Source organism: Prinia subflava, chromosome 2, assembly GCF_021018805.1.
Source record: "Prinia subflava isolate CZ2003 ecotype Zambia chromosome 2, Cam_Psub_1.2, whole genome shotgun sequence".
Lineage (NCBI taxonomy): Eukaryota > Metazoa > Chordata > Aves > Passeriformes > Cisticolidae > Prinia > Prinia subflava.
The window spans coordinates 86905501-86920656 of record NC_086248.1 but is presented as its reverse complement, the minus strand read 5'-3'; the positions used below and the strand labels follow the sequence as shown (position 1 = coordinate 86920656).

The following is a 15156-nucleotide window of genomic DNA, read 5'->3' as shown; positions in this document are numbered from 1 at the left end:
AGAGACTTCCGCGTCGGGGGCCCGGCTGCGCATGTGCGAGCGGCAGCGGCACCCTCCCCTCCCCACCCCCCCGGCGGCCGTCCCTGGCTGTACCACTGTGTGCCCAACGTACGGGTAGAGGCCAAAGAGGGCAGCGGGAGCGGCGGCTCTCTGGGCCTGAGCCCCGCGTGAGACTCCTTACTAGAGAATCCTGTTCTCTTCTCGAGCCTATGGGTGCCCTCCAAACTCGCTTCTCACCCAGTTCCCGCACGCGATCTACCCCAACTTCCCCCGGAGATGTGCTGTGGTACATGCCGCTCCCAGCTGATTCGGTGGCTTGACGAAACCATCGCGCTCAGGACGGGGGGAGCCACGGTGCCGGAGGGGGGCACGCATTGTTGCGCGAGGGGCCGAACGGCGCTCCGGGGAGGGCGGGCGCGAGCCGCTGCGGAACCGGGGCGGTCACCGGCACCGGCGGGCGGGCGGCGCCGCCGCACGGAGCTGCGCGTCCCTTGCCGCTGCCTCTCCGCTCCCCTGCCCGCCCCATCGGCAGGGTGCGGCCGGGCCCCCCCGCGCCCTCCCCTCCGCCGCCTCCCCAGTGGTGCCGCCCGGCTCCAGCTGACCGGCCTGGAATCCCGGCCGGGAGCCGCGCGCCCCCCGCCCGCCGCCGCCCCGTGCCCCGGCCCCACCATGGGAGACGCCGGCAGCGAGCGCAGCAAGGCGCCCAGCCTGCCCCCGCGCTGCCCCTGCGGCTTCTGGGGGTGAGCCGGGCCCGGGGCTGGGCTGGGGCGGAGAGGGACGGAGGGGGGCGGGCGGCCAGGCGAAGGGCGAGGCGGCGGGGGGCCGCGGCCGGGCGTGGGGGGGCACGGGCCGGGCCGTAACGCCGAGCGCCGGCCGGTCGCGGGGCCGAGTCCGCAGCTCGCCGCGGGGAGGGGGCGGCCCCGGGCCCCTGCCGGGCGGGCCGCGGGGGTTCCCCCCCCTCGGAAGAGGGATGTCTCCCTGCTGTGGGTGCCGGGTCCCGGGGGGCCTGGACCGCGGTGTCTGCGGCGGCTCCTGGCTTGAAGGCAGCGGGTTTCCCGGGGGGAGGCGGCTGCGCTGCCCCCGGGCGCGGAGGGGGAGGGGGTGCCCAGGCCGCCCGCGGCCCCCCCGCCGCCCGGACAGCGCGGCCTTCCCGGCAGCCCGGCGGGGGAGGCCCGGCCGCCTCCCCGGGCACGCAGGTTTCCTGGAGGCCGCCCCTCCTCTGGGGCTGCGGGCTGCGCTCCGGGGCCTGCCTATGGCTCCTCAAAGGCACAAATGAGTATTGCGGGCCCCTGGGTGCCCTGACGGGTGTCCCTGACACATCCCTGCCCTGTGCTCGCCAACAGGGAGCTGTCGCTACAATTCAGGGTGAGAGCAGGGCAGCATAACTAATGAGGGAAAAAGGCTAAGGACAAAAACACTTCTTTCTCCACCTTATGAAAGCGAAGTGCTTCATAATCGATAAGGCCCTTGTTAGCTGCTTGCTGATACCCTTCTAGGGAGAAGGAAGTAGGGGTCATTCCTGTTTGCCAGAGGTGAAAAAAAAGAGTAAATCTGTTCCTTCCTAAACTACCTCTAGGGTCGTGTCTGTTGAAGATATTTCTGTTACTGATTTTTTTTTTTAAATCAGATGTCCATGGGGGATGGTATTGTGGCAGATACACATCGTCATAAAATGTCTTTAGTGTCTATCACAGCAACATTAGTCCCTAATGTTCTTATTTATGGAAAATTCAAAGAATATGTGACTAAATAGACTTTTGAGGGCCCACCTGAGATTTATACTTGTCTGTGATTGTACCTTCTTGGGATTTATGTCATGCAATTTAAGGTACTCTGGGGAAGTGGAGGCTGAGAGAAAAGAGATGCAATAAGAGTGATTTAGTGATGTCACTGTACATTTGGTTGCTTTATTGAAGTGGCAGGATTTTAAATGAAATCCTGTTTTTGAGTTATGACAGAAGCCTGAATTGCAACAAATGCCATGGCCCTGGTGGGAGTGATCTTGCAAGACAGATTATAAATACATAGTAAATTATTTTGTTGTGGTTTATTTTTTTTTTTGTTAAACTCCCATATTTGGGTCTGATATTTTTTGTAAAATAGTGGAGATCAAGTTTTTGCTATCTCTAATGCAGTGCACTGACTTCTGTAACGTGATACTTATGGGAGAATTGTAGAAAGTTGAAAGTGAACTTTTTCTTTGGGCTCAACTTCTTGACTAGTTCAGCATCTTTTGATAATGAGAAGAAAATCTGGTGCTTTCTATTCAAGGATCTGCTTAATGGTTACAGTAAGCTCTCAAGAAAACCCATTGCCTTTAAAGCTGATTTTTTTAAACATGCTTCCCTTGGACAAGCAGATATCAAGTGGTATTTTTTGCTCTCCCATTTTTTTTCCCTTCAAGGTGCCATCCGTGCAGGGGTGTTTTTGTATGATAATTTTGAAAGACAGGCATGTGGAATAAAACCCTCACTTTTTCCATTAATACAATGAATTAATTACCTTTTTCTTCAATCTCTTAAGCTGTCTGCCAGGTGCATTTCAATATACAGTGGCAAACTAAGTATCTATTTTTCCACTTTAAAAAACTGTGCTGCTGTCAGTTTCCAGAGTAGATTGCTGTACTTTTCAGTCCTGAAAAAGCTTAAGTGGCTACATGACCTTATTTACCTAGGCCTTGCTAGGGCTTGAAGGGATTGTCTGGTGAATCGGTGCAGATGTGCCTTTCTATTGAAGTTGCATTGTCAGGAGTTCCTAAGGGGTTGCAGTTTTATGCCAGCTTTCTGAGGAAAGTAAGTCATGATAGCAAAAAGACTTATCTTCATCTGAAGTTGAAATTCTGCTGATCTAGATTTCAGCTGAGGTTGGGAAGAGCAACATGTCTTAAGACAGCGTCTTACCTGTGACTTTCATGTCGTCTGAATGTCTGCTAAGTCACCTTTTGGAATAACAGGACCAGGACATTTAAAGCTATGAAAAGTTCTGAAACTTGTAATTTCATTTAGTAGTTTCGATTGAATTTGTAAATAAGGTAGCGTAGAGGAACAGAATTGCTTTATGTTTTCTGGTCCCTGTCAGTGCAATGGTTAAGAACCTTTCACAATTCTTCTTGAGTGAGCCCAAGCCAGGTAAGCAGCAGAGCAATTCTGTGTCTGGAGGTCAAACAATAAAGTCTAGATTTTACCAAGTATAAAAGATGATGCTTTTTTAAAAAATTTATTTTATGTAATGCTTACAGGACTCTTTGTAGTGAGATGCATGCTTTCTGCAGTAAGCTGCAATGACAGGAAACATTAAGGAAAAGACTGAAAGAGGTATTAAAATTGAAGTAAGCTGTGGGTTCCTGTGCTAAAGCTTGCCCATAGGTTGAACAGGGACAGAAGTAGCTCCAGAGACTTGTTGATAGTGATGGCATGCAAAGAGATTACAGGAGCAGACTAGTATGTACTGTTGCATTGAAGTTGGAGGGGTTCTTCTTTTAAGAGACTTGGGTTTACATTAGAAATTCAGATCCTCTAGGTTTCAAGAATCTCTAGAGACTGGAAAACCACTAAACTCTTGATGTTTCAAGATCTAAGAGACTGAAAAATGAATAGCTGAAAGAAGATACTTTTGAGTGAGGCTGTTAAGAACTTCTGAAACATCTGCTTAAGGTCAACAACTAACATTTGCTTGCCTTTTGTTGAAGATCACGGAATCCATCCTTAAATCTGCAGCCTTGCCCTTCTTTTTAGAATCTCCAGTCTGTCATTTCTGCTCAAGTAAAGTTTAAATGGAGCACTGAGATGATATTTATATTTTAAAAAGTCATTTCGCTTACCCAGATAATCTCAATTGGGAAACCTCATCAGTATTCATGTTATTTATGAAAAATTCATACAACTTAGTGTTTGGAAATATTTTGCTCCCTTTTCTCCCTATTTTTATATCTTCAACTTCAGTCATTAGCAACTATCTCACTATTTATTGGAATAGTCTTAGTGCACAAAGATTGGAAAGGGTTCAGTGTGCAAGTTTTTATTTTAGATTACTTCATCTAAAGTATGCTGTACTTAACTTCTGATTCTTATGACCTGGAAAAATGCTTTCTTATTTCCCTGATTAACAGACCAGAGAATCATAGAATCATGTAATATTTATTTTTTTCTTTGACTGGTGGATTTCAGAAGCCTTTCCCTTGTGGTGTATATGAGCTCAAGGTTGAAGATTTTATAAATACACAAAAATAGTATTGCATGTGTTATATTCCAGTTTGTTTGTTAGAGATGAGGCTGATTCTTTAATATTATCTTTAATTTTGCATGTTGGCGATTTCCTTTTGGCTTTTAAAGATCTCCATGGAGGTTTCACTTGCGAGTGAAACCATGAGAGGGACTGTTAAATGGTTATATGCATAGAAGAGACTTGTAAGCTGGTGGTAGCATATACTGTGAAGAGAGGGTAATACTCTTCATAAATACTTTTACAGTTCTGTTTGTACTGTAGTGACTGCACCTTATCTTTTTTATTGTCCAGACTGATACCGTACCACTGCATTTAGTACCTTAAAACCAGAAAAGGAGGAATATGTTAACAGATGTGAAACAAATGAATTCCATTCTTGAAATGGTGGCAGTCAGCAGGAAGTTGATTGAAAACACAATGTGATTAGTTTCATCTCATCTTAGTTCTGGCAACTATAAGGTACTGTACTCAGCTAAAACTGATAGCAATATTATTTGAGAACATGCCAGCAGGGCTTTTGCAGGATGTTGCCATTTGCTCTGCCTTTCTCTGACACTGCATGCATCATACATGTGATGAGACACTGTGCCCCAAGCATTCTGTGCAGGCCCAATGCAGAGTTTATTTCTGAGTCTGGATTTTCCAGTCGCTTATGTATCATCAGATCCTTGCCATGCCAATCTGGCTCTTTCCTCAGTTTTGTTTGCTAAAATTAAGCATTTGATCAAACGGTGAATCATTTAACATAAGCATGATGAGTTTGTGCGGGTATATCACCAAAGCTTGCTTTTAGCTTCTAAACAAACAATGGTTATATATATGTGCCATTTAGAAGCCTCTTTTCTGACTAGTCTTTTCTTTACTCTTTTTGGTGATTACAGCTGCTCATTCCATAGGAACTCTCAGTATTCCTTTTCAATACACACTGTCTAATCTCATGGGCAGTGTAGGTCATTGTGAATGCATAATGCCTCCCTAAACCTAATTTTGCGTTAATAATTTTTGCAACCTCACATAGGTGTTCATATATGAGGTTTGAGTAAACTGTTGAAATATGCACCTTTCCCTCTGAGAATCTGTTTTCACTGGTCTTGGATCATGTAATTCCTTAGCCAGGCTTTCACTGGCTGGCATTTTGGATCAGTTGCTGGAGTAAGCAGTGAATTTGTTGGTTTGTGTGAGAAAGTGTACCCTATTTTGCTCTTAGGTTAAGACTAAAAGTACTTTATCTTGCAATTCTTTAATATTACATGTGAACTTATATAATACTTTGTTAAATTCTTGGGTAAAAACTTGAAGCAGTTTATATTTAAATCCAGCATTAACTGCTGTAATAATATATCTACTGGTGTGTTGCACAAATAGAAGTGACAGATGATTTAACTGAGAAACAAAGAGTCTGATGAGAAATTGATTTATTTATAACTTTCCTACAAAGTGCTACAGTATATGACAAGGGATATTGGAGAGACACTGAAATGATTTGCTTAGATCTTAATTTTAGACAGAATTGAGAATTATGAGATAGAGGAGCTTCTGTCGGAGGAGAGAGTGGTGGTGACGAGCTCTGTCATGTTCCCTGTTTGAATAAAAATACGCAGGAGAAGGAATGATAAATTGTGATTTCCCTCAGTCATAATACAACAGGAAGGACATATTAAATGAAGTCAAAAGATACAAATTTTATCCACTTTTTTGTACCATGAGCATTTGCCTCTTGCAGCTGCAGTTGCAAGGTACCATATTTTTGCTAAGTTTTCCATTTGCTGTAGAAGCTTACCTTGTGAAATGGGGCATATTGGCACTTGAAATAAAAGCAGATGAACTGGATTTAATACTTTAACTGTATTAAGCTCTTTTCTAGGAATGTGAAAACAATGCTTTCTTTTGCAGTACTTAATAGAATAGACAAAACAGAAAGGAGATTTTGTTACTTAATGAAAACCAGCTGTTCTGGATCAGACTAAAGATACATCCAGCCCTATTTCTGATTTGGGTGATAAGTGATGCTGAGGGAATGAGCATAAGGACAGAGCAAGCACGCAGTGATGCTTATCTTGGTATACCTCCTTTGCTTCTGGCAGTCTGACATAAGGTTGTCCTCTGTTCTATAGATTTACAGCTTAGTAGGTCTTACCTATTTTTCAGTAAATTTGCATAATGAATTGGTGAGGCCATATATACTCTTGACCCTTACAATGTCCTGCAGAAAGACATTCCATAATTTAACCATTCTCTCTGTGGGGAAAAAAAAGTAACTGCTTTTGTTTCCTTTAAACTTGATGTGTGATAATTCTAAGGAGTGAATAAATTCAAACAGCTGGTGTATGAGGGTGTTTTATTTAAGAAGATCCAAAAATAGGCCTGCTTGATTAAAAATGTCTGTTAAGTTAGTGCAGCCAGAATTTGAAGAAAAAGCTCTCTTGCTTAATCCATGAATTTATTCAAAATCTGTATATAAAATGTTTTATAAATATTTTCTAATTTTGAATGTGTGCTGTGTTAATTATAGACAGGCATATCCAGCACCTTTTAATCTAATTGTAACTTCCTCATCAGTCAGAATGAAATTCATTGTCGTAGCTGCTGTTCTTACAAGTGGAACAAACAAGGAAGAAGTAGATTGTCTTCCTTTTTAAAGCTTGGAGGAGCTAAAAGTTACTGTGTCTAGGTCACCTTCTGGGTTTGTGTCTTCCTGTGTGACAGAACCTTCTTCGTGTCTTCTGTTAACTGTGATTCGTCAAAGGTATTGCTGTTTGGGCAGTGCTGACAATTATTCCACAGTTGATGCTGGAAATGTCTGTCTTAATGCTAATTAGTAAAAAGCTCAAATGCTGTATGGTACACAACACATACATATGCTGTGTGTGTTTTGTATAAAGCTTCATGGTGAAGATGCTTTTGGTTCTCAGAAGTTTCTGATGATGAGCCCAGTCAGTTGCAGGGTTATAATTTAGGTATCACTTTTGGAGAAATACTGCTGCTGATTTTAATTCCATGAGTTTCAAACAATATACCACTTTTGTTGAGATTTGATGTTAATATTGTTGCTGCATGTTGGACTGCTGGTGAAGTGTCAAATTGGTGGAAGCCTCATGACTTGGTATTTTTTAAGGTGTTGAAATCAGTGATGCAAAACATTAACTAGAGAGAATGATCCTTGAGTGATGTATTTATTGGAGATGTCTGGTTTGACTTGAATGTTTTCACTAACATTCTTTGCCATTACTGGGTTTTAGTTTATTTTTAAATTAGAAGTTAGTGCATATGGATAGACACAGGCTTTCTTTAGAGCCAATGGGTAAAAATTATGATTGTGATATGATTTCTCAGCCAATTAGTGCTTATATTCTTTGAAGTTAAAAATGTGATTGTGTTCATGTGTCTCCTCAAATATGCAACCTTGACTGATGTAATTAACTTACTTCACAAGTTAAGACAAATGTCTTGAGAGTTTTGTTGGACAGTATTTGATCTTGATTATGTTGAAACCCTTTTTTGGGTTAAGATAAACTTCGTATTCACTTCAGGCTGGTAAATTCCATTGATATTTTCTCCTTTTTTAACTGAAGTGTCAGAAATATTTCCTGTCTATTTTGAACAGGCAGGGCTCACTAGGACGGAGTCCCTTCTTTGCTTTTGGAAGAAGAATTGAAAATCAGGCAGTAGCTGCAAAACTTCTCTTGGTGAAAGATCTGTGAGGAAACTTAGGTCAGAGTAGCTGCAGATATTAAAATGTCATCTCCTTGGGACACTGAAAGGCCACAACACAATATTGTTGAGGACATCATATGCATTGAAAAATAAATGGTTCTGACAAATGAAACCTTTGTGGAATGACCACAGTGGTTTTAGGCTGTGGAGATGACATTAATGTACAGAAGTAGTGGGTTGGTATTTATAGGTTCTGCAAAAAAGCCCAATCATCATCTTCTAATTTAAGATTTTGATGTAAAGCTATTTTTGTAATAGAGATTGGTCTTTTGTTTGAAATGGTAGAAAGTTTATATACTTACAGAGTGTGGGGTTAAACTTGTATTTTTTTGACACTTTTTTTAAATCTTAAATATCAAACAGTGTATTGTAATGCATAGCTCCATTATCTATTAAGTTATTCATTAGGAATACTCAGGAAAACATAGTAGTTGAAGAGTTGCAGTATTCTGTGAGGAGAAGGAAGGTGTTTGTAGCTGTGGGTTCCGTTTCTGTTTATAGCATGTGACTAGTAGCATTGTGGTAAGTGTAGTTCTTACATCTACAGAGAAGTTGTATGAGAAAATTGTTGATGGATTTTTACACTTAATGTGTCATCTGGCATCTTCCATGCTGCAGAGAATGCTGCTCCACATTAGGTATGAAAGACTTTTAGGTATCCTGTTCCATTTCATCTGTTTAATCTGGCCGCCATTTGCATGCTCTGAACTAGATAAGTCAATACAAGGAAGATAAACTTCAGTTTCTAAATATTGTAGTAATTTTATTAGTGCTTTAAGGAAATTTGTTTCTAATACTACTTTCATCAGTGTTAAGTCCTTTAATAGATGTACTTTGGCTGGTGTTGGATTTCCAGTGTTTGTGTAAATTAGAGACTAACTGGAAGTAATGAAAAATTTTGAATGAAGATAAAACCTGGTTTTCCTAAAATAATTTTAATAAGCAGTCAGACAAACAGAGAAAAAGAGTTTGGTTGATGATTACTGTCTTTAGATTTTGGCTCTTCAGATTATATAGTGTCTAATGTTGGGTGAGTTGTTTATTTGAAGGCCTGTCTTAGTAATGTATATATTTAACTTCTGCTTGGTTGAATGTACTATTTAAGTTGAAAGTCCTATTTAAATCCTAAGCATCTAAGGAAGGGGAAGCACAATACTAGATTTGAAGCAGTGTTTAAAAGAATGAAAAGCAGGCTGGTTTCATGATAACCACCTCGTTGTGCCCTTAGAAAAGCAGAATCCAAAGTCATGTCCTCATTGGTGTAATTGCTAAAACACAGCCGTCCTTCACGATATGACTGTGACTGACATCAGCTCTGTCACTCCAACTGCAGCATTTTTGTCTCTAGTTATTATACTCAGAGGTGTCTCAGAGGAACCTGCATATATAAAGTAGGCAAAATGCTGTCATTTAGCGAGAGTCCCTCAGTATTGGAGATTGTATTGTCCTCTAACTATTGATTAGATGCTATTTTGGTCCAAGATAATGTCAATATTAAGGAGCCTGGCTTTTTGATAAATCAATTAAGTGTCTTTGAAACTTTTCAGTAATAAGTATCCACGATTACTGAGTGCAATGCATTTTTACCTGACCAAGAAGAGTTCTGCGTTGGGTATTGCTGACACCAGTTTGCAGGACGAGGCCTTAGTAATGCTTGTTCATTGCTCAATGCCCTCCTGTTACCTTTTCCTTAGTAATCGCCTTCAGTGGACTAATGGACAGTAATGCTTTCCAAAATTGTCCAGGTGTTAACAAATGCTTGCTTAATTATGCAGATAGATTTCAAATGTTCCCCTCAATTGTTAACAAGTTTATCAATATGAAATCTATTCATTTCTATTTTTATAATAAACTTTTGACAGTGTACTTCTATGAGGGAATTGAAGCAATTCTCATGTAGCATGTTTCCATAATGAAGATTCTCTCCACTTTTTATTTGCAAGCCTGCTAGCATAATTATTCCATTTTTAATAGGAAAAAAAAGCATTGTAATTTAAATTTTTAAAATGCTCAGAATTTTACAAAATTTAAAATACATTTAAAATTCTTGAAGAAGCTGAAATATGGGGATTTTAATTTTTTTTTTTACATTACATTTTACATTACATTACATTTACATATGTGGAGCCATCATTTTTGCTATAACTATAAAGGGCTTTTAGGATTAGTCCATATATATTTGGTACCTTCCCTAGGTGCTGACATATTTTTGAATTTTTCAAAGAAAGCAATAAACAATAACATTTGCACACTTCAGATCTATTTTTCTTGTCATTGACACTTTGTGATTAGTACTTCTTGGCAAAATAATTGAAATTAAACTTGCCTTGGAAACAATCAGGATCGAGCAGGTTGACTCCTTTTATTTAGGAAAGTGGACTAACTCTGCTGCTTGTTAGCTCCTGGTTTTGTCAAACGCATGGCGTATTTGTGATATTCGTAGCATATCTATTTTGGAATATAATTCTTTTCCAGAATTTAATATCCAAGTCAGATGTTAGAATGCCTCTGGATATAGTGTTGAATGTCACTATATATTCTTCTCTTAGGTCCTGTTTTATTAGCAGTTGTTTTATTTTGGACACTGGATGTGTTCCTGTTTAACTTTCTCTTGGGTACTGCTTTATATGTTATGCTCTAATGCTGATTTTTTTAAAGACATCTGTTTATTACAAGACTTTAGAGACTATAAACCCATAAAGATATGGGTAGTAGGATGTTCCTTTTTTAATAAAAGTCTCCTTCTTGACATTTAAGTTTGGAAGGGATTTATTGCTTTTTTGCTGCTGGTACACTGTGTGACAGCCCATGTTTTTTTCTGCATGGACTCTCTCAGTTTTCATTTGTGACTCATATATCCCTCTTCATTTGATCCCGTAGTGCTTCGGGAGCCTTGAATGAGAGATGTTGTAGCAAGGAGTATTTTCATTTAGAAGCAGGTGTTTGTTTGAAATCAGAACTTGCTGTAGGACAGTATTGCCCCATTGACATGTTGTTTCCCGGGTGGTTCATCTGGAAGGAAGTGTTTGTGGTGGGTGGAGGAAATCTCTTTCAATCAGAAGAGTTGCTATACAATTAGAAGAGCAAGAACTGCCTGCATTACACATCCGCGAGTCTCAGGTGGTTTTGCAGCACTCTCTTGATGAAGATAGGACCCCATTATTATCCATTATTCTGTGATGCAGTCTCTCCTTGGACTATTAAAGTTCTTGTGTGACTAATTCAGGAAAGACCAGAAATCTTTCTGGTGAATAATTAACGCTTCCTGTTCTGCTCAAGTGACTTGGAAAGAGAGATTCAAAAGGTAAAAACAAAACCACCTAGTAATGTGTATTACAGTGATGTATATTATTATATAGCAAATTAATGCTATTGATGCATTATATTATACTGAAAATGACATCACTCAGTGGTATAACAAGAACTCCAGCATTACAGTTTAAAAATCAGTTGCCTGAGCTGAAGCACAGCCGAAATTCTGATAACAGAAAGTACTGGTTGGTGTTGAAACTGCTGTAATTGGAAGCCTAAAGTAAACAGAACTAGACCAGTGCTTTGAGAAACTTAAGTCTGCAGATTTCAGAGATTGTTACAAATTTTTTTTGTTGCTTTCTGTGTTTTTTTTCCTCCTTTCTGATCAAATTTACATTACACTCCCTGATGCCATTGAGATAGACAGTGATTTAGCTGCTTTCTTATTAACATTCTTTTTGTCCATCTTATTTTAGTTTCCTGATTTAGTGTGGCTTTCTGACTTCTGGTAGCAAGGTGTTTTTTGCAAACTTGTATAAAGAAGATATGTTCTTTTTTTTAATTATTATTTTCTCAGGACTATTTAAGGCCACTAAACAACCAATGAGTATTTAAGTCAGTTTATGGTCCAAATGGATATATATGTTTTTTAAGGTTACCTAATAAAATTATGAAACAAATGGAAGCTTCAAGGACTTATGTTCTTTGGCTGTCCATGAAGGCAGTTACAGAAGAGGGCATAGGAAGTGGTGAGCAGGGTTCTCATCTTGGGATTATTAGCTGGTTAATCAGTGGTGCTTAACTTTCTTTGGCTTAGTTTTCTTGTCCCTCATTCTGCAGGACAAATTCTGAAGGTAAGTGTTACATTTTTAGTTGCACAGCTGACTACTTAATTTGGAAAAAATAGACCAGCTTTTGGAGGCACAGGCATTTCTTCAGTGTATGGGAAAGTTAATCTACTTTTTCTAAGTATATACCCAGATATTACCTCTGTCCCCAAAATCAGTTTTGCTCATACCCTTAGGTCATCGTGGTTGCAACAATGACATAAAAGACAAATGTGTTCTACCAGCCAGGACAGGTGGCCTGATTAAATGTTTCAATGTTTTTGTCAGCTGTTTTCATGTGTATGTTGTGCAGAAACTCCTGTTCCTGGCATGATATGTGGCAAACACTGAAGGTAGTATTCTCCTTACTACAAAAGATTCAACTATTCAATTTGTACCATCTAGAAAAAGTAAGAGATGAGTTGAAATCGCTTTGAGTCTAGTTGAAATAGGCGAGTGTAAACTCATTTTCTTTGAATGGGTATTGGTAGTATTTTACTTTCCCAAAATGGAACAAAATCATCTACATGAATTGACTGGAGAAAAATCATGCTTAGCTGAAAATCCGAAATTGTCATCTGCCAGTCTACTGTTTGCACAGGATCAGATGCTGGGTAAAAGTTTTGGGAAGTAAGAGGGCAAGAAAACAATGTATATGAAATTGTAGTTTACATACTTGGTGTTCATTAGTTTAATAGCTGAAGACACTTTTTTTTTAGTTCTTTTACCTGTCACTGAATTTCCCAGACTTCTGTCTTGCATTAGTGTAACTGAAGAGTGACAAACGTTCTGTGGGCTCCTTTCATAAATGGGCCTTCCATGTGTAAAGGATGCAGCTGAAGAAGGTGCACAGTTTTATGATTGTAAGCCTAAAGTTAGGCAGAATCGTGGAAATACCGGGTTTTCTTTTTTATTTTACTTGAAGACTAGGCATAATTGAAGAGTTATGGGCTGATACTGCTGCTTGCCTAATTTTTAAAACTCATTTTAACTCCTGCCTCTGTTCAGGATTCAGCATTAAATTGATGTAGTTAATGAAACAGTAGAGTTGCAGTTTGCAGCTGCAGCCTGGCACAGTGGTTAGGTGGTTAAAAGCTGCTCGTTCTTCTTGTGTACGGAGGAGGTTACACACGGCTTGGACGAGAGTTCAGGATGAGGTAAGGTTTCGGGGCTCATTTGTGTTACTTGCTGTTAATGATCGCTCTGCTTGCTTACCGCACCTTTGCCTGAGATTGCCTTCAGAGATGCATAAAAAGCTGCTCTAACGAAAGAGCCTTTGCTGTTTGCATGCATGAGAATAAAATATTTAACTTGGCCCTGATTTCCCACTGTCGGAATTGGATGAAATAAACGTCCTGATTGTGATTTATTCCCTCAGTCTCCATTATTAGAGGAAAAGAAGAAGTTTGTTCCCACACTTTCTCCATGTTATTCTAAAATAGGGAAATGGTGAGACTAATAATGGTTTCTGTGAGTGCTGTGATGCCCTTGTTTTTGTTCATGTAAATGATTCTAGGCTGTCTACTTCAAGCACCTAGGAAATAGTAAAAACTACCTTGTGAAAATGACAGCTGTAAAGATTGCAGTGTACATTAATCTGAAGATGGAAAAGCCAAAATAAGCCAAAATACCACACTGTATAAAGGTTTCCTTCTCCTGTCATGGGATGAAGGATTTTTTTTTTCACTAGATGTTTAAAACCCTTGAACTTTAAAGCAAAATGTGCATTCTGAATTCTTTTTACCCTGGTAATTGAAATGCAGTTGCCTGAGACCTGGAAAGTGTGCTGTGTGAAATAGGAGAAAGGCACAGTGCATTACATAGGGGGTCTCATCCCATCTTCACATCTGACTGACTCCCTTCCTAGAAAGTGCTGTTCCCTGACCTGTCAGCCACTGAAGGGCATGGGCAGCACCTCACTTCCTCCATTTCCCATGGAGAGATGACCTGTGCAAACGTGGTGGAGAAGAGTGAGCTGCTCCTACAGCTGGTCCACACTGCCTTCTGCAGTAGCTGTGGTCTTCCTTAGGGGGCTTTCACCTGAGCAGCAGTGGAATAAGAGCTCCTGACTCAGCTTCCAAGGCACCATGTGAGAAAGACTGTCCACAAACATCTGCACTCGAGAGTAAATTTAGGCTGGCAAAACTTTAAAGGAGATAGGAAGGGAGGGTAAAAAAAGATGTTCACATTTTGATTATTTCTTTAGTTCCCTTGTTGCCTTTTCTAAGTTCTCCAATACAAAAGAAAAACTTAGGTATTTTTATTTTTGTCAATGAAAGAATATAATAGTTTTGGGTGACCTTGTTCTGTCTGCCCTCCAGCCATTAAATTTTAGTTCTGCTGCACTTGCATAAAGGCTTTAGTTATAAATTTATAAGGAAAATGTCAAATGGCTAGTCACAAAGTGTGATCTATCTTATTATGTAGACACTGCAAACTTCTCCACATACCGCTTAAAACTCTATAGAAAAAATCCCACTGCTGATGTGCAATTGAATTATGACAGCAAGAAGCACATTGCAGATTGGTAAGCACCAATGCTTTCTTACAATTTTGCTTTAGGTCTTGACAGAGTCAGTAGGACATTGGAGGATAAGGTTTAAGATGTTTGAGAGATCTTGATTATTTACTTAAAAGAAGCTGCTGATGGATTTTATGTAGTTTTGAAGTACTTCAATTAATTGTATGAATTAAGAGAACTTACATGTTTAAAACGCAAAAGTGGCCTAATGTAGATCAGTCTCTTTAAATTCAGGAGTTTAGATTTGTGGGTCACTGATCTGCTCAACAGATTTGGTTATGTCAAAGTTGTTTCCAAACAAGACTTACTGCTGTTGATAGCACATTTGATGATTGACCTAAACACTTAACTAACCCCCCTGTGATTTAGCATGCATGGTGTTTACTTACTTGCATTTCTCATTAGTTAGATGCTGAGAGGAAATGAGAATAGCAGGTTTTGTTTATGTTTTGGCAGATTCTTGTATAACACTTTCTTGTACTGCTGCATTGCTAAGATGTTAAATAGGAAACGCTGGGTTTTTCAAAGAGGAAAAGCTTCTACTGGTTTCTTTGAGGTTTATGTGATTTGTGACAATTTGCAAGTGATAGCCATGTACATCCTGCTTTTCAGAGCTGC

At 40.1% G+C, this 15156-nt stretch overlaps 1 protein-coding gene across 1 annotated transcript in view; it reads left to right on the top strand.

Annotated features, from left to right (window-relative positions):
* The first annotated feature begins 240 nt into the window (after window positions 1–240).
* ZFAND3 (zinc finger AN1-type containing 3) overlaps window positions 241–15156 on the top strand; it is a 132891-nt gene continuing 117975 nt past the window's right edge. Inside the window, exon 1 of the mRNA XM_063390869.1 lies at window positions 241–740. Coding sequence (XP_063246939.1) covers window positions 277–740 — 464 coding nt within the window. The 5' untranslated portion in view covers window positions 241–276. The remainder of the gene's footprint in view (window positions 741–15156) is intronic.